Raw genomic sequence first — 22,064 nt, 5'->3', positions numbered from 1 at the left:
GGGCACCCTGTCCAACTGGGCCCTCCCACGCAGGTGCCAATCAAGCATCGCCCCATGGGGTGGGGCTGCCGGCGCGGTCCAGATTTGAGGCTGCGAGGCTCGCCCGTGCACCACGGCGCGGTGCCTTAACCGAACGAGCCACCCAGCAGCCCCCCTTTCCTGCTTGCGCTACTTCTAAAACAGCCCACGTTCATTTCACACTGATTTCTACACTCAAGAACCAATGAGGTAAATTCCTCTATAATATCCAAAGATTACTCCATTTCAGCTAGTGCTGGTTGACTCTTCATCACTCCAGGAACTTCAATCCTGCTGTTCACGGAATCCAAATCCTAGATTTGCATTCACCAGATCCTGTGACAGTGTAATTGTCTCGAGTGTCACTGCTTTTATTTCTAGCTAAAGTCGAGGGTTAAGGGATTGTGTAGAGCTCCAGGGGGTAAATCCTCTGCACCTGCAGGAAGGCTTAAAACACTCTCTCTTCAACGCACGAGACATAAGCAAACACCATAACACATTTCGGTAGTTTAGTTTAAAACTTTATTTTTTTGGTCTTTTTTATTTTTATTTCTTTTTATTTTGTTTTTCTATTTTTTAATTCACCTACAACAGGAGAGGGGGAAGTTGAAAAAGGGAAGAGTAAAAAATGGGAGCGAGCACTTCTATTAAAACATTTTCCCTCTCCTCTCCCCCCCTCTTTCTGTCTGGGTCTCTCTCGTCTAACGAGTTCTCATGGCGAGGGGGATTCGTATTTACCAGCCATTTTGCAAAGTTCTCCTTCTGGACAGTTTAAAAGAAATGAGAAAATTTCAGTCTTTCTCAAGCTTCTAAAAAGCACTTCCGTGAGGGGCGATTACCTTCCACCGCCTCGAATCTCCAACTAAAAAAAAAATTTGTCTTAAAAATAACAAAAAAAAAAAGAAAAAAGAAAATGTCAGAAGGGTGAGGAGAATCTGAATGGACGCTCCTGCACACATTAACACTGCTTTCTTGACTTTGCAAAGTGAGTTTCATCCTCGGGCACTGGACAATGGTGGACGACCGCCGTGTTTTACTGAACAGGAGGAGATGACAGCGTGAGTCCGAAACCTTTCCCTTGCTTTCCGCCTCGTGCCTGCGGCCCCGTCCTGAGGGTTCAGTTTCCTTGCGGGTGGAAGGGGAGCTGCTGGGGAGGGTGCGCCTGCACTTGCACTGCGGAGAGCCAGACACAGGAAGCACTGTCAGCAGAAGCAGAATCTCCACTATGGTCAAGCACAATGCTACTCCACATGCTAATTCATTTACTGAATTAAGACTACATGAAATGGTCCATTTTCTCTTCTGTCCGGAAGGCTTAACTGTTTTTCCTTTATATCTGCATGCATGGGCAAAGAGCAAGACCCATTCATCATTTTAATCCCCAAGCAGAAAATAATGCTTCTGCAAAAGCAAGGTACACTAACAAAATCATTCGGTTCCCACATTTTCCTGCGGGCAACTCTCAAACTGGCTATAATAGATCTTCGATTAAACTGTCACGACAGTAACTCCTGAGCTGCAGCCCTGTGCATGCGCGATTGAGAAAAGGTTCCACACAGAGGCTGACCCAGGGGTTAGCTGCTCACCCTGTGGATGTCCGATGTAGGCGTAGTGCTGGTGGGCACCCTGCTGAGGTGGGGGACCATGTTGGGGGTGCTGAGGCCCAGAGCCGGGCCCCTGCTGGGGAGGGGGAGCATGCAGCAGCATCACCTGGGGGTGCCCGTGGGTGCCCGAGTGGTGGGGGCCAGATAGAGTACCTGGGACATGGGCCTGTCAGGAGAGGGAGAGGAGAGTACTGAGAAACACACAAACATACAAAACACAGACACACAAACAGGTGCGCACACACACAGACACACACTTGCATGCACACAAACACACACACACACACATTGCAGAGAAGTACCTGCGCTAGCTGCCCCAGAGAGGAGTAGGCCGAGGGGATGTGCTGGTGCCCGTGCAGACTGTACCCTTGAATGGGGTAAGAGCCCTGTGGAGAGCTGTGTCCGGGGGGCATGTTCGGTGGGGTGGGAGCGGAAAGGGGCCCGGAGTGGAAGAGGGACTGGGGCTGGGGGCCTGACTGGGCAGACTTGGGTGGGGAGAGAAAGATGGAGTTACTGCCGTGAACAGACACTTCTTACAGATGAGCACGCGCTGAAGACAGTAAATCACATAACATCCAATGAACCAAAGCCTGAGAGGCGGGTGTAGTCAGACTCACCTGACTGGGGCTGGGCGCAGCGTGCTGGGGCGGCGGCTGGTTGCCCGTCGGCGTGCTGGAGGGCTGGGGCGGGTGCATGGAGCCCGAATGGTGGGAGAAGGACTGCGGAGCTGAGGAGGAGAAGATGAAGGAGGGATAAGCTCCCTACTGTCCGAGACCCATGCGCTGCCACGCACCACAGGTCTCAACTCCCGAGTGGCACTCCAGCCTTTCAGCAGGAGGCTTTTTCAGGCAGCGTCTCTCACCTCCATAAAAGGAAGGCTCATCGACCAATCATCTCTCCCACCCCCACCCTCCCACTATGACCCGGCATGCACTTTGGAAGGCGGTCTGTGTGTACGGCGGTGCTATGCTTTTCGACCTGAGAGAACTGACCGTAGAGTCCCTGCTGGGGGCCGGGGGGCCCGTCTCCCTGCCCGGGGAACTGGGGGCCGCCGGGGGGGCCAAGCTGCTGAGGGTGCCCTCCTCCGGAGCCCAGCATCCGGGCGCCGCCCTGGAGCATCGAGTACATGGGCTAGGGGTGCGGAGAAGAGCGGGTCAGTGCGAGGGAAGCGGCGCGTAGGGGGAGGAGTTTAACTGAACCTCGGCTGCTGGGCGCGTTACCTGGCCCGGGTAATGCGTCATGGCCTGGATGACCTGCTGACTGTACTGCTGGGGGCTGTACTGCAGGTAGGACTGGGGGTACGGGGAGGCCACCAGGGGGGGCCCGGCCGCCGACGCGGCCGCCTGGATCATGGGGGGCGCCGAGGAGCTGTGGTCCGAGCGAGGGGCCACGACGGAGCCTGGCGGAAAGAGAGCGAGGATCACGCCAAATTAATTGAGGAGACGCGACGGAGAAAGGCTCCGAGCCGACAGAAAAAAGCGGGAGGAATCTCTCACCTTTGGCTCGCGGGTACTTGCCCTGGCTGACCGTAGACATGGTGTACTGGTACATCTGAGGGGCCTGGAGAGAGGGGAAGGCGCCGTTAACACGGATAGTACTGCTTACAGCGGCACCATATCCTGCGGCTGAGTGTTCTGAATGCGACTCCGCTATTGTACGGCTGAGGGAGAGCTCTTTTGAAAGCGGTTTATTCAGCTGGCGCTTAAAAATATCTGCAGTAGAAATCTCACCTATAATGGGGGTGGGCACAATAACTAAGGGCATTGTGGTGCTTTGGGAGACGTCCAAAGACATCGCCTCGGAACACAAAGGGAGCGTGCTGTTCATTCAGAAGCAAATAGCTGCAGTGTGTTCGGTCGCCCAGCTGTAGCGCGTCGTGATGACCGGCCTGCGGCTCACAAAGGACAGGCTGTGCCGCTGAAGCGAAGCCATGAAATCGGGGAGAGGAGCCGACGCGGTGCGAGAAGGTGACAGAAAGCGGGCGGACATGCCAGCGCTATGTAACGCAAGCCACTTTCAAAGCCCCGCCGTTTCAAGCGCTCATTCCGTTAGAGAGGTAAACGCTTTCAAAATGTATAAACAGGAAAATAACACCGTTTCCTTCTGATGCTCAAGTACGTCATTTCTAAACAAGTGAGGTGGCCTGCCATGCAGTGCCTGTCCTTTTAACGGATGTTCACTTCAAGCTCCCTCCCGATTGGCAGCCTACTAAACAGGGACACTGCTGACTAAAAATACAAATTGTAAAGAGTCGTGTTGCTTATATAAGCAATATAATCTCCAAGAGGCCCACATAAAATCCGTTGACTCTTTATATACAAATTTGAAAAACTGACTGCAGAGGGTCTTTAAAGATGTACTGACTGTACATGTCTTTTATAATGAATACATCATGCTTTAATTTTGAAAATGACTACATTTTTACAAATTGTTTTCATAGCTTAATATGCACATTTCTCTCTACATAATTGCACTATATTTGTTGGCGTTAGTGGTTTATGAAAATATTAGGTAGCCAGGTAAATCCGACAAGGCAAAGTTTGTCCTTTGCAATGTTAGGATAGCTAGAAATAAAACTACCTCCATCACCAATATCAGGCCGCTAAACGACTTGATTTAGTCAGAAGCTTTGCTCACCGATTGGTACAATCAGCCTGTAGTGGTGAGATTAATCAAAACACAAATGTATTAGTATAACAGGTATACTGCTTGCACATACATTTTCAGTTGGACTTCAGTATCAAATAATAGTGACCACTTTATATTTATTTCCTGCCAAGACTGAAAAGGCTATTTAGCAATGTGCAGTGGCTGGTAGTGAGTGCATTTTCTATTAAGTCAGAGCACACTTCTTTTGGATTTGATCAGGGTGCATAATTTTGGCGGATTCTTTATGTGCTCAGAACCTTTCACTTGTGGTGATGGTAAGTGATTTCATCACGCCCTTTTCTCACTCACATTACCCTCTGAACTTCTCTCACCAGACCTACGCGTGGTACATACGTGCCATATTTTGGATTCAAAATGGCAAAGTCCATACAAGCACAGAACGTGGTTCACATCATCGACAGACTGAACATTTAAATGTTAAAATGACAACAGCAACAAGTCAAACCATTTGCATTTGTTTTCATATAACATCCCACTGATTGTGAAAAGTCTCATTCACTGCTGCTTCAACAGAGGGCTCCACTCTGAGGTTGAAAAAAGCCCCTTCCTGGTGTAAACGCTGCTGTCAGTAGGACAGGCAGAGGTTTGTGGTGTTTTCACTCCTCTGTCTCTAGCTCTTGAAATAGGGTTGAGAGAAAGGTGGTGCGGTCGGTCATTTGGGGACTGGTGCTAACTCGCAGCACAGTAAATCATACAGTAACATGCGGCAAAAAAAAAATCATACATAAATCCATTGCACTGTTGCTTCACACATTCTCACAAAAAATGTAACGCATGGCATCTATTTTTTTTTTTATTTGGTTAAGTTCCTCATTTCTCCATGTTGATGGAGAGACACAGTCAGGCACTCACCTGTACAGAGTGTATTTGGGACACGTAGGAGAGGTAGGGGGTGTTGTATATGGGCGCCTGTCCCGGTGGAGGCTGTAACACCACGGAGGGGCTGGGAGGCGTAGGCCGAGGCGGCGTCGGGGCCGAGGTGGGCTTGGACTGCGAGGGGGGGGGGGTGGGGGGGGGATGAGAAGAGAGAGCTCTACAGTTTACTCATAATGTCACATCTACTCAAGCTGTCCATACAAAAAAGCAGATAACATTGCTAGCAGGATGTGATGCAGTGAAATTCACATAAGTGGTGGCACCAAAGTGCATTAAAAATCAATGGTTCCCAAACCCCTCCCCCATTACAAAAAAATCTACAAATGTTCCAGCTCTCCAGGGGCCTGTGTGTACTTTAACAGACGCTGCAAGGTCTCATCACTTCATTAATGATCACTTCATTATGAAACCATTACTGAGATATCATGCCAACTGCATTACTAGATTAGAGCATATTACGTCTACATTGAGGGCAGGAAAGGAAACGTTCAAATTTACTTTCAAATTACGTCTCCACTAATCACTAATTGCTCCCGGGCATGATAAGAGTGTTCACAGGATATTCAGGGGGGATCGGTGAGAAAGAGGTTGAGGCTTAGTCTCTTAAATAATTATTAGCTTGCTTGCACTGCAACATCACATCCGCAGCTACGTCTACTACTATTACCACAACAATAACAACAAAAGGGCAGGTTTATTCACACAGATTTGTTCACAATACGAGAATTACAATACGTTTGTTCACAAACGTGAAAGTGACAATTCTTAAGTGAAAACTGTCTATTTCGTATGGATGTCAGTGGGAGACACCGTACATTTTCCCGCCCTCTGTGGAATGGCCATTATATGACTTCAAAGTCATCTGCCCCCATTGGTCAAGAGTTTACTAAACTATTCTGATTCTATCTGAGACTGATCAGTGATCTCAGCACTCAACATGACCTCTGCCTCGTAACCTTTATTTCTTCTCACACAACCACGCTTCTGTACTAGCTTTGCGACACCAAAGCTAGCATTGTTGACAGGGCACAAAAAGTTTGCTAACTGACAGCAATTTGTGGTCGACTTTTTGATGATGCACAAAAAATATGAAGTCGGTAGGAGCGGCCTTCAAATGCCAATCTTGCGCATCTTTCTGGACTTGCAGGTCAGGTTTGATGTAGGATGTTTTTGTGCCATTTTCCACAGCTAAATGCTCACCAGAGTCAGAGGCAGCTTGTTGGGGTTGAACTCTTTGGCATTGGGGTTCAGAGTTGATTTCTTCACTTGACTGAGGAGACAAAAGCAGGTTATCAGGGTAAGCAGATAGCCCATTAATAATCAAAATTAATATATGAGTTTCACAATGACACGGCAAACGGGGAAAAAGATCTGGGAGAGTCTGATTCTTCAGTCATAATATCCATAGTCGTTTAGCTTGCCCTACACTACATCCTGAAATAAGCTTTTTATTTAGATTAGACATAACTACTTAAACTTGCTACGTAAAAATGATACGTAGCTGCATTCATAGTCAAAACTGCAACTGGTGTCATACCTCATACGCTTAGTACATTTTGCCATGTTGTCAGGCTATGTTGGTTTCTCATTTCATCACACAAATGCTCAATCGACTGAAGACAGTTTAGCAAACATCCTTCCCAAAAGGACACTTTCCATCAGTGAACACATGGATAAAAGAAATAAGATTGATAATTAGTGGTGCTGTCAAACAATGTTTTGAATGCTATTCCAACTGTAAAAATTTTTTTGAAAATTAATATTCGAATGTGAGAGAAAAAAATGGAGCGTGTCTTTACTGCAGCCGTCTTCCTTTCAACCTGGGTTGTGTCAAACCAAAAATAAATCTAGCATTTTATTGCCTCCTCTGTTTAAAACTGATGTTGCTGGATGTGGTCGTGTGCTGTTTGATGGACACGGCACTTGCACTTCATCCCTGATGCAATTAGAACAATGGGAACATAGTGAATAAAAAGCAGACTGGCATTGGCCTCTTTGCAAATGGATCACATTTTGCCAAATTACCTGCAGGCCTGACATTGGCATAAAATGCTTAACCAGTTAAGTTAGTTTTACCTTCTTTTTCCACACTAGCGTTTTGGGAGTTCTAGCATTTTGGGAGGATAACTTTATGCTGATCTTTCGACCCTCTCCTAAAGGTCAGAGAAAATATACTTTTCACTTTTAATAGCACTTAATGGTGAATTATTTATTCGGATGAAAAATTCTTTTTAGTCACATTTCAGGAAATTGTGCAACTTAACGCCATTTAAACATAAGAATTATAAAGGGGTGTTGACAAGTGGTATGCAAATGGCCTGCTCATACACGGCAAAAAAATTAAAAAGTGCAACAATTTCATTGTTTCCATTTCAGGTACATATCTATTTTTATGTAAGTGTTTCATCATAAAATAAAATTGGCAGGAATTTTTATCTGTTTGCCGGGCATACGTTCTCTCCTACAACTTATATCAACATTTGATTATAAAACAGCGCTGTATGCTGATATTCAAAGAAATCTCAAATGTTCATGTTAAAGTTTTTTCCCTCAACTTAACTGCATTCATGTTTACGTTCAAATTAAAAGTCTCTCATTGTACTGGCTTGCCGCCTCGTGGACATAACGCGTAATTAACACAGCCCGAAAGTTGGTCAAATTCTCACTTGTAATTCAACATTTAAAACTGCGATATATATTTCAATACTTTCTAATTTGTGTTTTTTTAAGGAATATTCAAACATTTTTCACCAGCGTTGACAGCCCAAATAAAGAAGAAACTAAACCTAAGAAAAGGCCGATGGGCTTGGGCCTTTTCAGTTCTGGCCATCCTAAAAAGTAGGCTACAAGGTTAACAATAGGCTTTAAGCATTAATTTAACCCGTAATTTTCCACAGACAATCTAGCCAAAATGTTACTGTTAACAAAAAAGAAACATTTTATTACACCAAAGTCATAACGACGATAAAATAAAGAATAATAAGATGCAAAGGCTTAAACGTTCATCCCATTTCTGTTGTTTCTCCCCCAAGCTGCGTGCACACTCTCCATTGTTTGTAAATATGAAACTTTTCTATACAGTCAAAACAGAAAACTGCTATATGACAGGCATTTCCTGTCACATTTGAATACATTCCCTCTGTTCCTTTCCCCCAGCTTCTTCATACTTCTGCTCACTCTACCCCTTTACTCCCAGCTCTCCGTGTAAGTGCTGTACTCACTCTACCCCTTTACTCCCAGCTCTCTGTGTAAGTGCTGTACTCACTCTACCCCTTTACTCCCAGCTCTCTGTGTAAGTGCTGTACTCACTCTACCCCTTTACTCCCAGCTCTCCGTGTAAGTGCTGTACTCACTCTACCCCTTTACTCCCAGCTCTCCATGTAAGTGCTGTACTCACTCTACCCCTTTACTCCCAGCTCTCCGTGTAAGTGCTGTACTCACTCTACCCCTTTACTCCCAGCTCTCCGTGTACGTGCTGTACTCACTCTGTGACTCCGTCTCCTCTGTCTGCGGGCTCCAGCCGGGGCTCCTCAGCGCCGGGGGTCCTGGGAGGCTGAGGCGTCCCAGGGGGCTGTGCGTCCAGAGCGGCCGACGGGACGGAAGGCGCCGCGCTACCCCCAGCGACGGCCCCCTCGGCCTCCTTCTCCTTCCCCTGCTCCTCGGCGGGGGAGGAGGAGGGGCCGTGGGGCTGGGAGGGGTTCTGGGCCGGGCTCTGCTTGGGCTCGGAGGGCGGGGCGGGCTCCGCCGGAGACGGCTGGGCGGGGCTCGGCTGGGGAGCGTCGGCCGGGGCGGAAGAGGCGGTTGGGCCGCCGCTGGATCCTCCACCGGTCGGCTGCAGCTGAAAACACACCAGCAGAGAGAGCACTGAGGAGCGCAGGAACACAGGCAAAAAACACTAGGAGAGAGAGCACTGAGGAGCGCAGGAACACAGGCAAAAAACACTAGGAGAGAGAGCACCGAGGAAGGCAGGAAAACTGAAAAACTGAAGCCGAGCTCTGAGCTCTACGAGACTGGACCGTTTCTCAATTCTGCGCTCGTCTAAAAACCTACAGCCTGTGTATGAGCGAGACCAAAATATGACCTAAACTGTGTTTACCTGGTTGCTGAAAGTGAAAGTAAAGCAAAGTAATAGTAAAGCAATTCCAGTGCACTGTGACATTCAATTGGTGAGACTGGTCAGTCTGTAACTCCGCGTTTGGTATCTTCTGAGGGTCTACTTTGCAGTTATTCTACTACTGTTTTTCACACTGTTTTTGCAAAAATAAAAATAAAATAGAAACGGTATATCAGTAAATGTACAAGTGAAAAATAGATCTCACAAGCAGTATGAATCAAACGTATGTTATGCCATCAGCTAAGTAATTTGCATTCCTAGCAGATCAACTCGCAAAACACAGTGTGGCGCCACAAACTATCCAAAGGCCATTCTTAACAAGCGAATGGCCTTAACCTGCAGTAAGAGTTAAGTAGCCAGGCATTACATTACAAATCGTGTTATAGGGATGAAGCTTTTTGTTCATAATAATAAACACTGTTACTATTAGAACACGACCCCAATATTTATTTTTCCTTTGAATCTCATTATTGGCTGTGAAAATGAACAGAGATCAGTTTGGGCACTAACTTCCCCTTCTGAATACGCAACGTATACACGCTCCCAGTGAATACTGCGACGCAGCAGCACCGAGGACGGCACAGTGAAACCATTCTTACCCGAAATTCCTTGCCGAACTTCCGCAGCTCTTCGATTTGCGACCGCTGCTGAACTGACGGAGCTGAAAAGGGTGGAAAAACTCAAGTTCAGTCGCACCGCCCTACCCGCCGCACGCTCCAGCAAACCGGGCGCGGCGCTCACCCTTAACGCTCTTCGAGTCCTGCGGGCTGACCGGACTCTCCGCCGTCCTCTCTTTTCCCGCCGAGCTGAGGATCTCGTTCACTGGGGGGGGGGGGTTAAAGAGACACTTCACCAAACTGCTCTCCTTTTACACACAAGGAAACCTCCTGTGATTGGCAGCCATTCTACAGCCTGTAATGCGCCACGCGTCATCGACTCGTTTAAGGAGCGCTCTTCGCCTCCCCGCGCTCGTTGCGGCGCCGCTGTCGGCCAGGAGACGCCGAGCGTGCGACCTCGTTACATTAACAGCGTGGAGCGCTTAGCGCTGGGGTATAAAAATATTTAGGGAGTTTCAACGCATCCATAAACTGCTTATGAGTGATAGGACTTTAGGAAATATACATGCCACCTGCTATTTGATTGGGACTTCCTATAAAGACCAGAACATATTACTTGACTGCACATTATGCAGTTAAGTGCATGAGGAGACAAAGTAATTCATAAAAAGGGAATATTTATATGCAAGGGAAGTGCAAGAGCTTGAGTGTAAATAAAGTGGCCGGAGGAAAAACATACCCTGACAGCTGAGTAGCAAAAAAAGAGGAAAACAAAGAATGAGTTGAAAAGAACTGAAAGCTCACCATCTACAGGGAAGAGAGGAGCAGGGCCAGTTGGTTTCTGAGTTGCCATGGAGACAGATGTGGTATCCAAGTAGGGAGCAGCAACAACAGTGGGGTCCTGGGATGCAACCCCCGATTTTGGAGAACGCGAGACTAAGGAGAAGAGAAGGGATTGACCACAGTGATCAACGCCTCTCAGTCACGCAGATCAGAAGCACTTGAAAATATCATGGCATGAAAAATGGTCAAATGTTATCAGTCTGCTGCCATCAACAGAAGAGATGAGCTCTAATTCATGCAGAATGAAAATGTACTGCTTACAATAACAAAACTCAGCTTAAAAAATGAAAATGAGAAAGACAACGAGATAAAAAGTGACAAGCATAGTATCCATATCATGCTTTATTCAGTCTACGTATGCTAGCACACTGGTGCTAGGTCATGGTATAACCCATGGAATCAATGTCAAATGATGGACAACTGTAAGCTGTTGAACAGAGTTGAATAACAAATGTTCTTATCTCCGAACAATGTAAAAAATTAAAATTGGTCACATTAGCCAAAGCAAATTCACTGGTATTGCCTTATACAAGTCCTCTCATTTTAACACAAGCCATTCTCATTTTATCAGCAGGACAGGAAACTAACTTTTTTTTAGTGAATCCCAAAATTCACCAGCCAATTTCACTGTTTTACCAGACTATACATTTAGAACAGAACAGGACCAAGTGTACGGTGGTTCCGTGCCAAAGTGGCGGAGTCAACAAACCTACCAGCTACAGATAAAATTTACCAGCACTTGGCTGGTGGCTGGAGCTCATTTCCCACCCTGCCTATCAGTATTGGTTGAAGCGATTTTTCTATATGTATTCGCTGGTGAGACGTGGTGCATCCCAAAGGGCAGCGGTCTCTCACGCAACATGAAAGTCTTCCCCACACAGGTGGGCGTTTGTTCCCTCACACAGGTGAGGGTTCGTTCCCTCACACAGGTGGGGCTTCGATCCCCCCCACACAGGTGGGGGTTCGATTCCTCACACAGGTGGGGGTTCGTTCCCTCACACAGGTGGGGGTTCGATCCCCCCCACACAGGTGGGCGTTCGTTCCCTCACACAGGTGGGGGTTCGATCCCTCCCCACACAGGTGGGGGTTCGTTCCCTCACAGAGATGGGGGTTCGCGGTTCGTTCCCTCACACAGGTGGGGGTTCGATCCCCCCCACACAGGTGGGCGTTCGTTCCCTCACACAGGTGGGGGTTCGTTCCCTCACACAGGTGGGGGTTCGATCCCTCACACAGGTGGGGGTTCAGCGCCCCCCCCCCACACAGGTGGGGGTTTGTTCCCTTGCACAGGGCCACTTCCTGCACTGTTATCCCATGTCTATCTGCTACCCTCTGTGCTTTCCTCCTGTCTGATTAAAGTAAAAAATATGAAAGGAGGGCTGACCAAAAGAGGCTCTTTCGATTTAAAAAAAAAAATTTGTTGCTGGATCTCAAATGTGACACACCTCCTCCTGCCAGACACGCAAGGACTCACAGAATTTCCTAATACGTTGTTTGCAATTCAAGCTCTCCAGTGATCACGTTCTTAACAAAAATGGATTCTGATCGATGCAAATACTTGATTCTTAACATAAACATGTTTAATTAAGCAATACTGAAACTGTCAGATAGATAGTGAGCAACTGTGAGTAAAATGAAAAAAATAATAAATGGTGTTCATTTAAAATTATAGGTCCATACTGTATGCTGCTATCAACACTAACATTTAATTTCTCGGCTAAAAGAAATTAATAAAGAAAATCTTAGGATTAACATCACAGTCATAGAGTGATAAGCTCTTACAATTTAATTACTGGTTTGTTATCAAGCTGTGTCAATACATGACTTACTATGGTCCTGATGGCACGCACAGGTGGGATGAAGGGGATGTACAATTACTTTACATGCTGCATGCAGAACCGAACATGGTAGTAGACCTGAGACTCAAGTCTCCAGGCCAGTGAGCAGCACCGCCTCTACAGTATTCAGCACGTCATTCTGCCTCAGTAGCAGCTAGCGCTCCTCAGCTCACCTGCAGGAGTGGTGTGGGAGTTGGCTGTGCGCAGGGGTCTGTTGGTCTGTATAGGCCTCTGGGATTTCGGGGAGGTTCTGGATGACACTGAAAACCAAAGAGGGGGGAAAATAAAGCGCTTTGAGCACAGGGAACGCTACGCTAACGCTAACCCAACCGTCAGAAGAAGCCGAAGGCCCGCTACGTGCCGCTCACCTCCGTTGACGGGCCTGGCGGGGTCGGACAGCGAGTGGGGCAAGGGGAGGCTGTGCGAGTGGGGGGTGGGGGGGCTGGTGGGCGGGGCCAACGCTGGGGCGGGCGAGGCCGCGGGGGGCTCGCTCAGGCGGGAGGAGCCTCCGCCGCCGCCGAGGGCCGCGGGGGGAGCGTACGCGCCGGCCGGGCCGGGGCTGCTCTGCGGGTGGTGCGGGGAATACCCCCCCCTGCTGGAGAGAGGGCTGTTCCTGTCCGACGACGGGGGCGGCTGACTGGCCGACGACGGGAGGGGGGGCCTCGGGGAGGAATTGGGGGGGCCGGGTCTGCTGGAGTGGTACCCCCCCATTCGGTTGGGGAGAGAGGTGGCGCCGCCTCCTCCGCCCCCTCGTTCCCCCCTCTCCCGCTCCCCTCTCATACTGCTCCCCGACACCACCATCTCTCTGGCTCGCTGGTGTAAAGGTATGTATTTACTCTCCCTACATGGAGGAGACAAAACATTAATACACCAAACTGGAAAATACAGGGAAACATAAGGGAAAAGCAGACAGTGACATAATGTCAACGTCACATTAAACTCCAGCAGTGACACACTTGGACTACATGGTAAACAAATACTTTCAGACAAACACCAAAACCATAGCACTGTGACCCCTATGCATGCTCACACAAACACCCAAACCACAGCACTGAGACCCCTATGCATGCTCACCCAAACCACAGCACTGTGACCCCTATGCATGCTCACAAACACCCAAACCACAGCACTGAGACCCCTATGCATGCTCACCCAAACCACAGCACTGAGACCCCTATGCATGCTCACCCAAACCACAGCACTGAGACCCCTATGCATGCTCACACAAACATCCAAACCACAGCACTGAGACCCCTATGCATGCTCACCCAAACCACAGCACTGAGACCCCTATGCATGCTCACACAAATACCCAAACCACAGCACTGAGACCCCTATGCATGCTCACACAAACACCCAAACCACAGCACTGAGACCCCTATGCATGCTCACCCAAACCACAGCACTGAGACCCCTATGCATGCTCACCCAACCACAGCATTGAGACCCTTATGCATGCTCACCCAAACCACAGCACTGAGACCCCTATGCATGCTCACCCAAACCACAGCACTGAGACCCCTATGCATGCTCACCCAAACCACAGCACTGAGACCCCTATGCATGCTCACACAAACACCCAAACCACAGCACTGAGACCCCTATGCATGCTCACCCAAACACCCAAACCACAGCACTGAGACCCCCATGCATGCTCACCCAAACCACTGTGACCCCTATGCATGCTCACCCAAACCACTGTGACCCCTACACATGCTGACCTGCTGCCGCTGCTGGTAAAGCTGGGGCTGTCCCTGCCCCGCTCGCGCTCCCTCTCCCGGGGGCTCTCCCTGCCCCTCTCCCTCTCGCCCCCGTCTCGGTCTCGGACGACGGCGCTGAACTTCTCCTCCTCGGTCTTGCCGTCCTCGTTCTCCAGGGACACGCGGTGCCGGTACTGTGGGCTGGACTCGATCTCGCTGGCCAGACGGGCCGCCCGCGCCTCCCGCTGCCGGAAGCCCTCCGAGCTGCCCCTCTCCAGAGGCACCCTGGCCAGGGGGACAGAGGATCAGTACCAAAACTGCACTCAAGAGGGCGCACTCAAGAGGGCAATCATGCTGCGCAGAGGGGGCGAGAGGCAGAGAGGCCGGTAGACTCACGTGTACATGGAGAGGCTGGAGTCGTACGTCGACTTGATGCCGTAGTTCTCCTCGTTGAACCTGAACATTTCGTTGGCATCCCAGCCATTGGACTGAAAGAACAAAAGATCGTTTCACGCGGTTGCACACTGGGAGACACGACGCCAAAAACACTGAAGCAGAACCCTGAAGCAAAATTTCGGAATAAATGAAGGTGTGACTCACAGCATCTGCTTCAAGGTCATAGCTTTCGCCGTTGATGTCTCCGCCCTCCCACCTCTGCAGGACCTTCTCCTTGTGCTCCCCGTTCACGCGCGCTGAGCTGATAGCCGTGTCCGTGAACGTGTCTGTTTACGGAGAGATGCGACACCGTATGTGACGGGCACGCACCTCCACTGCGGCCTTACTCCACCTTAACACTCAGATAATCGATGTTACGTTAACTTCTGTGAGGCGCGGCAAACTGAACTCATTACATGCATGCAGTCTCAGCTCTGACTCGGGCCCCCATCTTTACAGTACCTCTGGTGGCGTAGTTGAGGTCCACGTCTCTGCAGGTCATGGTGACCAGGTCGGAGGTGCTGAAGATCATGGTGTCTGTGATCTCCTCTCTCCTGGGGGGGGCAGGGGAATTGCCCCCTTCCTCACAGCGCCGATGCACTGCATCCACTGCGAGTTCACACTGAGAACATCGTGGCAGAGGGGTGATTACACAGCCCTAACAAACTGATCTGCATCAACTGTAGCACTAAGATTCAAAAACACATTTGGCAAGGGAACTCCCAAGTTGCATACAATTATTTACAAATATCCACAGTTTGCATGTGTGATTTTGGCTCAACCCGAAAGGTCTAAGGGTTGAACCATGTTTTCATAACAGGAGAAAGGAAACTTTTAATCAGTTGCCCATAACAAAAATATAATATAGAGTGTGTTACAAATGTTCACAGACAAAAGACTTAAACTACTATGGGCTATGGAACAACTAGCTTTGTTCTTATTGGACCAGGAGGACAATTTAGCCATCGTCTAGAACTAATCAGAGCCAGGCCAACTATGGAACACTACCATTACGAGATGGATGCAAATTCATTTACACACTGAGGGGGCACACTCCAACAGACACCAAGCCAAACATGATAGAATTACTAAAAAATATCATTGGTTCATTTTCAGACCCACTGTTAAGTTCCTTCTACACAGAACAATGACATTCTCAGCATATATAGTACCACAGTGATAAGATGGTTCCTCATATTTAAAAATATAAAACAGAAGACACACAAGACCAAAATGCAAACGCCAGAATGGGACACCTAAACTCACCCTTGAGCTGAGGGTCTTGAAGATACCCTCATACACACTGCCATTCTTCACCCTGATGTCACAGGTTGAGCCCTGCAGTCAGGAGAGACATTACATAGGACACGATTACATCCCATGTGATATATTTACCATTACAATTTTCTCGACTGGGTTTATTTCCTAACCACAAACAGTTAAATTGAAAAAGCAATTATATCAAACAAGAGTTTTTCTAATGCTAATCTATCAAAGTGTTATACACATTCCTCCTGTCTTAACCTATTTACAAAAAAGCCGACAGCTCACAACTTTCATCAGCATCACTACTGCAACTACTGGCTGAAATTGAGGCTGTCAATCTACTAATGTGAGTTGCCATGGATACATGCACCTGTCTAAAAACCCTAAGAGACAGTCACAATGCTGGATGGAATGCACACACAAAGACAAATTGAGTGACTCACCACTACAGCAGTAAGAAAATGCAGCATTCTGGCATTGTTGTACACTCCTTCAAATACCTGTGAAACAGCAAATCAAAGTTGTGCATACATAAACATTCAGATAGTCAGGGAGAGATAGAAACATGACATCTTATGTTCTTCCTGTAATTAGCTTAGCTGGTGACCAACACCAGAAAGTCTGACAGTTATCAGGCTGAAGTTTCAAACGCAGCTTATGAAACTGCATAGATAAATGATCCTTGGTAGGTAAAGGGCAAATATTGGCATTTCCCACCCTCACAGTGCACTCCTATATATTCAGGCCTTAAATTAATTGCTTGGTTCACAGAAGAACAATTCAGAGAAGACACCACAATGGGCCTCTGCTTTTATACAATTCTGCTGTGCTCCCAGTTGACAGATAATTTGCTTTTTACATCCGCTTTATAGAAAAGATGGGTTGATCCAAGCAGTGCCTGCTAAAATGTTCTCCTTTTAAAGAAAAAGAACATCAACAGGAAACACATGAGGTTGCAAACCTATCAGGTCTTAAGTCACTTCAAAATGCATCCTCAAAAGTGGCCAATCCAAGTGCTTCAAGCACAAGCATTTCATTTGAGATGGAGTCGTTAACTCATTCCTCCAAACTACACTATTCTGAATGCCGCAGAAAATCCTGTAGGTGCATTAATGCTGCAGACTACAGTCTTTACTCATATTTTGGCAAGCAATCTCTATGCAACATATCTACTGTATTCTCCAATTTTATTTAAAATGCCATTAAATCATTTCTCCAATGAAACAATCCTTAATGTAACTATATCTACTATCCATATCAGACCAAAATTTCATAAGAAATGAACTGGATTCAAAACAATTGAAACAGAGGTACGCACCAGCAGCCTGTTTGCGTCTGAAACTAAATTGCCCTGCTGGTTTAAACAGAAAAAGGCCCTGCATCCAGCACTGCAGACCATCCCTTTTTTTGAGTTAAAATTTCCATCAGAAAGTCAATATCAGCGAAAAGGGACTGCACCGATCGTCAAATAAGCGCAAAGAAGAGCTCCAGCAAAACTTTTTAGAAGTACATTAATGGCAAGAATGTGATCCAAGGAGACCAGGGTTGTGGAACCCCCATGCAACTGTGAAATGTCATACTATATTAGGCAAAATCTAAAAGTAAGACACTCATTCAGAGATACTCATAATGGCATTTTGAAAAAGAATTGTGGGGTTCCCTCGTAAACAGACAATTGTGTTCACTTCCATTCTATTACATGCATGGTTTGTAACTCAAAGGTTGTGGGTTTGATTCCCAGCAGGTGCACTGCCATTCTATGCTTGAACACGGTAATAAATCTGAATTGCTTCAGCACATATTCAGATGGATGAGTAGAGTGTATTTCACAATGTAACAGGTGCAATTTGCTCTTGCTCTTTTGTATCCCAAAATGTAATGTGAATTAAGATAATACACAAAACAACTTTCCAAAATCATAACCAAAACGTATGCTAAAATAAATATCCATGCTGCTATTGCTGTGGTTGCAAGGACCATACACAAACAAGAAGCATAATTTACTAAAGAGGTATAAAAACCTATCTGGATTCATGTACATTTCTACTGTCAATGTTCACAAAACACAAATGCAGTGATAAAACCCAGATTAATAGGTCACACAAAATCTGGAACCTCATTAGAGATAATAGTTCTCTGGCTATTAAGCTGAAAAACTAAACCACAGAATGCTAAACTTTACAGTTCCATGGCTATATGCAAACATTTTCATCCAAAGAGTTCATGTGCTGCTAAATTGAAAAATTTAGGAGCTCACTAATGCAGCCCAATTAGTAATGTGCTTATAAATTATTTTTCCAGTCACCACACATCAATTTTCAGGAGTAAATGCTCTGAAAATGGGAGCACTCAAAAGCCTGGAGTTCACAAATGTATTTGACTGTAATATGAACACTGAAACCCCAGTAAGATTAAAGCAACTACAGAAAATCAATAAGCCAGTCCCAAGTTATTTTTAAGCAAATATGATGCCATGCCCTGTTGATTCAAAGACACAATGGGACACGCCGAAACAATGTAAAAAAAACTCACTGGAGAAGACTGGTGAGGCATCTTCACCGAGTTTCGGCTTCTGGAGGTTAAAGGAGAAGAGACAGGGCAGGTGTTAAAATGACAGCGTGACCAAATATGATACGATGAATGTCAACAAAAAACCTACCTGAAGTCTGTATATGTGTGCTAGACAGGAAATCTTTGTGAATGGCTATGAGCCCCAAAAAATCGAACTGCTGCCAAAACATATCTCACAAACGTCATGAAGGAATAATCGCATTCAAACTTAAAAATTCAGCTAAAGACAATCGAAACATCGTACCATGTAGACATACTGGCAGCTTACTTAGAGAACATGAAACAAAACAATCTAGTTAGCTCGACAGCTAAGCTAACAACCAACAACCAAAATTGATTCGAGTTGGCAACTGACCACCATGGTCCTCATCGTCCATTAAAATATCTATACATACTATCAGCTATGCTGTGACTGAGTCAATATATTCACAAAAAGCCATGTGGATAGCTAGTTGGCTGACAATATCACTGTGTTGTTTGCCTCAAAAATAATGTCAGCCAACCGTGGTGTCTGCTGTAGGTAAATTTACTAACGACTAACTAACGTTAACTTCGTCACATTAAAGGTACCTAGTTACCTAGGGAGCAAGCGACACACGATTTAGTAAGTGCCTAAGCCAAGTATCGATTCTTATCTATGGCTAAAACTGTCCTTTTAATTCTTACAAAAGGCTGTATTGATACGCTTAGCATAGAAGCTTCCCAGCAACACAAAGACAAGCGAATGGCTAGGTAGCTGGACGGCGACCCCAACACAGCGACAGCTCAATCAAAAGCGGTTTTAACGCCTGATAAGCAAAAAAAACAGACTTTTAGAAACGACATTACTTTTTATGATTGTGCATCCTGGTATTTCCGGCTATTTCAAAGTCCCAATGGTCGAGAATTCACATTGTCTCTCTGGCTCCCAAAAGCTATTATTACTGTAAGGGTTCGAAAACAACAACAAAAAAATGATAACCAATTCAAAACCCTCCTCTGGTCGAAGGCAACTGGTCGGACATACAGTCAATCAAATCAAGAATCCCGTTGCATTGGCCGTATTAAGTGTTCAATCAAAACCCTGAAGTCCTCCTTCGCCAATTCACCAATTTGACACAGCTCATCCCGGCTTGATTACAAGGCTCTGTTTGGCTGGTGGATGATATCAATCAAACGTTATCTACCATAGAAAATGCCACTTAAATATATTCCCGCCTGTGTGGCACGCCCACTATTACATCCCGGCTTTGACCGGCAGGCCCAAACTAGCAGAGAAAACCCCCGACCTTTCGTAAGGAGTTAACCGGTCTTTGCTTACCTTCCATTAGCCGCTCTGCTGTTGCTCGTGTTAAGCCCAGATGCTGTGGAAGACATGCTGGATGGGCCCGAAGTCCCGTTTGAGGTTTTCCGACCGCTGGGGCCGGACTGTTGTTGCTTCAACATGGCCGAATTTTAGTTAGCTAGCTAGCCTAGCTAACCTCCCAATAGAGTCAAATCCACGGACGCTTTCGCTACAAGCTAACGTATCGTATAGTCAGCAAGCGAAGCTAGCCTGCTAGCTAAGTAGCTGTAGTTCTGCTGATGCAAGAGTTGGCTAAAACCTAAAATACAGATTAGCAATTGTTAGCTGGGGGAAACTGGTACGAAATGAAGACGTATCGTTTGTAGTTAGCCTTGCAAATCTATGATTTGATTCCCTATTCATTAATAAAAATACAGTTTGCGAGCAACCACGAGTCCCCTTATGCCGGCGGGACGACAGATATGGTCGCTAGCCCACTAGCTAACGCTACGTTAGTTCCTCTGTTATCCTCACCTTAGCTAGCTAACGTTGCCACCTTCTGTTTTTCTCTCACGCTTCTGGCCCCTTTCATTTGGTTTGCTGTTCTATGGTAGTTCAATCATGTAGATTCAATGTATTCCGTTAGTATTAGCCAATGTCATTAATGAGGATATGGATTATATTCGTATTTCAGGGTGAAAACCGCCGTCACCACGTCTCGAGTTTTGCAGCTCTCACGATCCGCGCGCGACTGAAAGCGAAAGGAATAGTAGGGGGCGTGTACGTCATGCGTGCGCACGACCGCTGTTGCTCAGACTGATGAGGTTGAAACGTTCCTGAGTGAACGCGCACGCTTGATTCTGTTTAGCAGTGTAGCCTTTACAGTGTAATATTTTGCCAAATAATCGTTGAAAAATAACCTTTTCACTGTTTTGACTGGCACCCGATGAAAATGTAATCTAGCAAACGTACAAATAAAATTATAACGAGTAGTAAGAAGATATGTCTCGCATACCTAAGAAAATATAACCTTTATTTTTACTAATGCGGTTTGTAGATATACAATTTATATCAATTTACGTTGGGTGTAGCTAATTTCAGTGTTTGCGTTTTACGTTCTTATGAAATATACTAGGCCTGCTACTTATTCATAACCACAGAACAGCTGTTCATGACCATGCTCAGCCAATGGGCATTATACGTAGCCATGTGTTAGTGTCGTAAACTAAGACCTGCCATTATTATCAGTGGACAAATGGAGTGTATCCCAAAATATTTACTGGACGATGACTTTTACAGTCGATTTTATGGCGATTCCAGGCTCCTAACGCCAATAAGTTCCATTTTGTTGCGTCCCCTGCACACATCCATCTGCTGCCCTCTGGTGACAGCTATACTATGTAAGTAAAGTTGGACGTAAATAATAAATTGAACGGGGACCACTCAGAACTCAATGGGGCTGCTCGAGTCTTTAGAACGCTTTGATTTAACCCGTTTTAAAGAATATACATGAAGGAAAAGCCGAACCGTGTTCTATTCTGTTGCTGGGCGCTCATTTGATTTGTTATTTTGTAGCGCTTACAACTTACAGGCTCAATCTCGTATTTCAAACTTCTGCCAAACGGACTGAATTGATACAGATTTTTCATTGATTTATGGGACTGCTTCCACGAAAGAAAGAAAAAATAAAATCAATATGAAACTTCAAAGCACAGTTTGAATTTAAATATCAAGACTTGGTATAAAGGTGCAACAGAAAGGAACACTGCTGGAGTCTGTGCCCCTGTATAAAATGGGTGTTGAAGGTAAATAAAAAAAGAAGTTACATCAGTGCTTTCCAGCTTTCCATCGTTATGTTTTGACCCAATAAGAATACCATTCATATTTTCAAAGATAAACTCACCAAGAATCAGCAGTGTGGTCTTTTCTTGAAGCTTTTACCAAAATAATAGTTCATGGTGGCATTAACCTTTATTATGGCTTCTTTGGGGAGACCCAGAAACACTGGTCTGAATATACAGATTGGTTTTCCATGTTTAAATTTAACATCAGACTGTACATTATGTTGGAAAGTCTTCACTCAACAAATGAGCTGTTCATTATTATAGAAGGATTTTTATGAAATCTAGCATCCATATCCACACACCTCCTGTGCAGATACCAATCCTTTCTCCTCCAAGGAGTCCTTATCATCTGCAGATGAGAGGTAGTAACGGTATCTCTGAAAGGTGGCTAAAGCATCACGCATGAGCTTATTGGAACTCAAGGCATGCTTCCTAGGCCTAAGAGCCTTGCTAGTGCACCTGGGGAT

The 22,064-nt window shown here is 46.3% G+C and overlaps 1 protein-coding gene across 2 annotated transcripts; it reads right to left on the bottom strand.

The window, feature by feature from the left end:
- Positions 1 to 523: 523 nt before the first annotated feature.
- LOC135249185 (ataxin-2-like protein) lies at positions 524 to 20,533 on the bottom strand. 2 transcript variants are annotated; one of them, XM_064324548.1, is made up of 23 exons: positions 19,790 to 20,533; positions 18,451 to 18,490; positions 16,362 to 16,418; positions 15,919 to 15,990; positions 15,115 to 15,274; positions 14,818 to 14,939; positions 14,614 to 14,705; positions 14,239 to 14,502; positions 12,886 to 13,358; positions 12,691 to 12,777; positions 10,644 to 10,775; positions 10,024 to 10,104; positions 9,882 to 9,943; positions 8,654 to 9,006; positions 6,369 to 6,438; positions 5,145 to 5,282; positions 3,119 to 3,182; positions 2,843 to 3,021; positions 2,615 to 2,753; positions 2,240 to 2,349; positions 1,925 to 2,107; positions 1,605 to 1,788; positions 524 to 1,191 (listed from the first exon to the last, which is right to left on the bottom strand). In XM_064324548.1, the coding sequence occupies exons 1-23, from the start codon at positions 19,912 to 19,914 to the stop codon at positions 1,136 to 1,138; spliced, it is 3,243 nt and encodes a 1,080-aa protein (XP_064180618.1). In that variant the 5' UTR covers positions 19,915 to 20,533; the 3' UTR covers positions 524 to 1,135. The 2 variants fall into 2 exon arrangements, with proteins under 2 accessions (XP_064180618.1, XP_064180619.1); XM_064324549.1 differs by lacking the exon at positions 19,790 to 20,533 and adding an exon at positions 19,318 to 19,468.
- Between the last annotated feature and the right edge of the window lie 1,531 nt (positions 20,534 to 22,064).

The sequence above is a fragment of the Anguilla rostrata genome, chromosome 2 (assembly GCF_018555375.3).
Source record: "Anguilla rostrata isolate EN2019 chromosome 2, ASM1855537v3, whole genome shotgun sequence".
Taxonomy (NCBI): Eukaryota; Metazoa; Chordata; class Actinopteri; order Anguilliformes; family Anguillidae; genus Anguilla; species Anguilla rostrata.
This window is presented reverse-complemented; position numbering and strand designations above follow the sequence as displayed.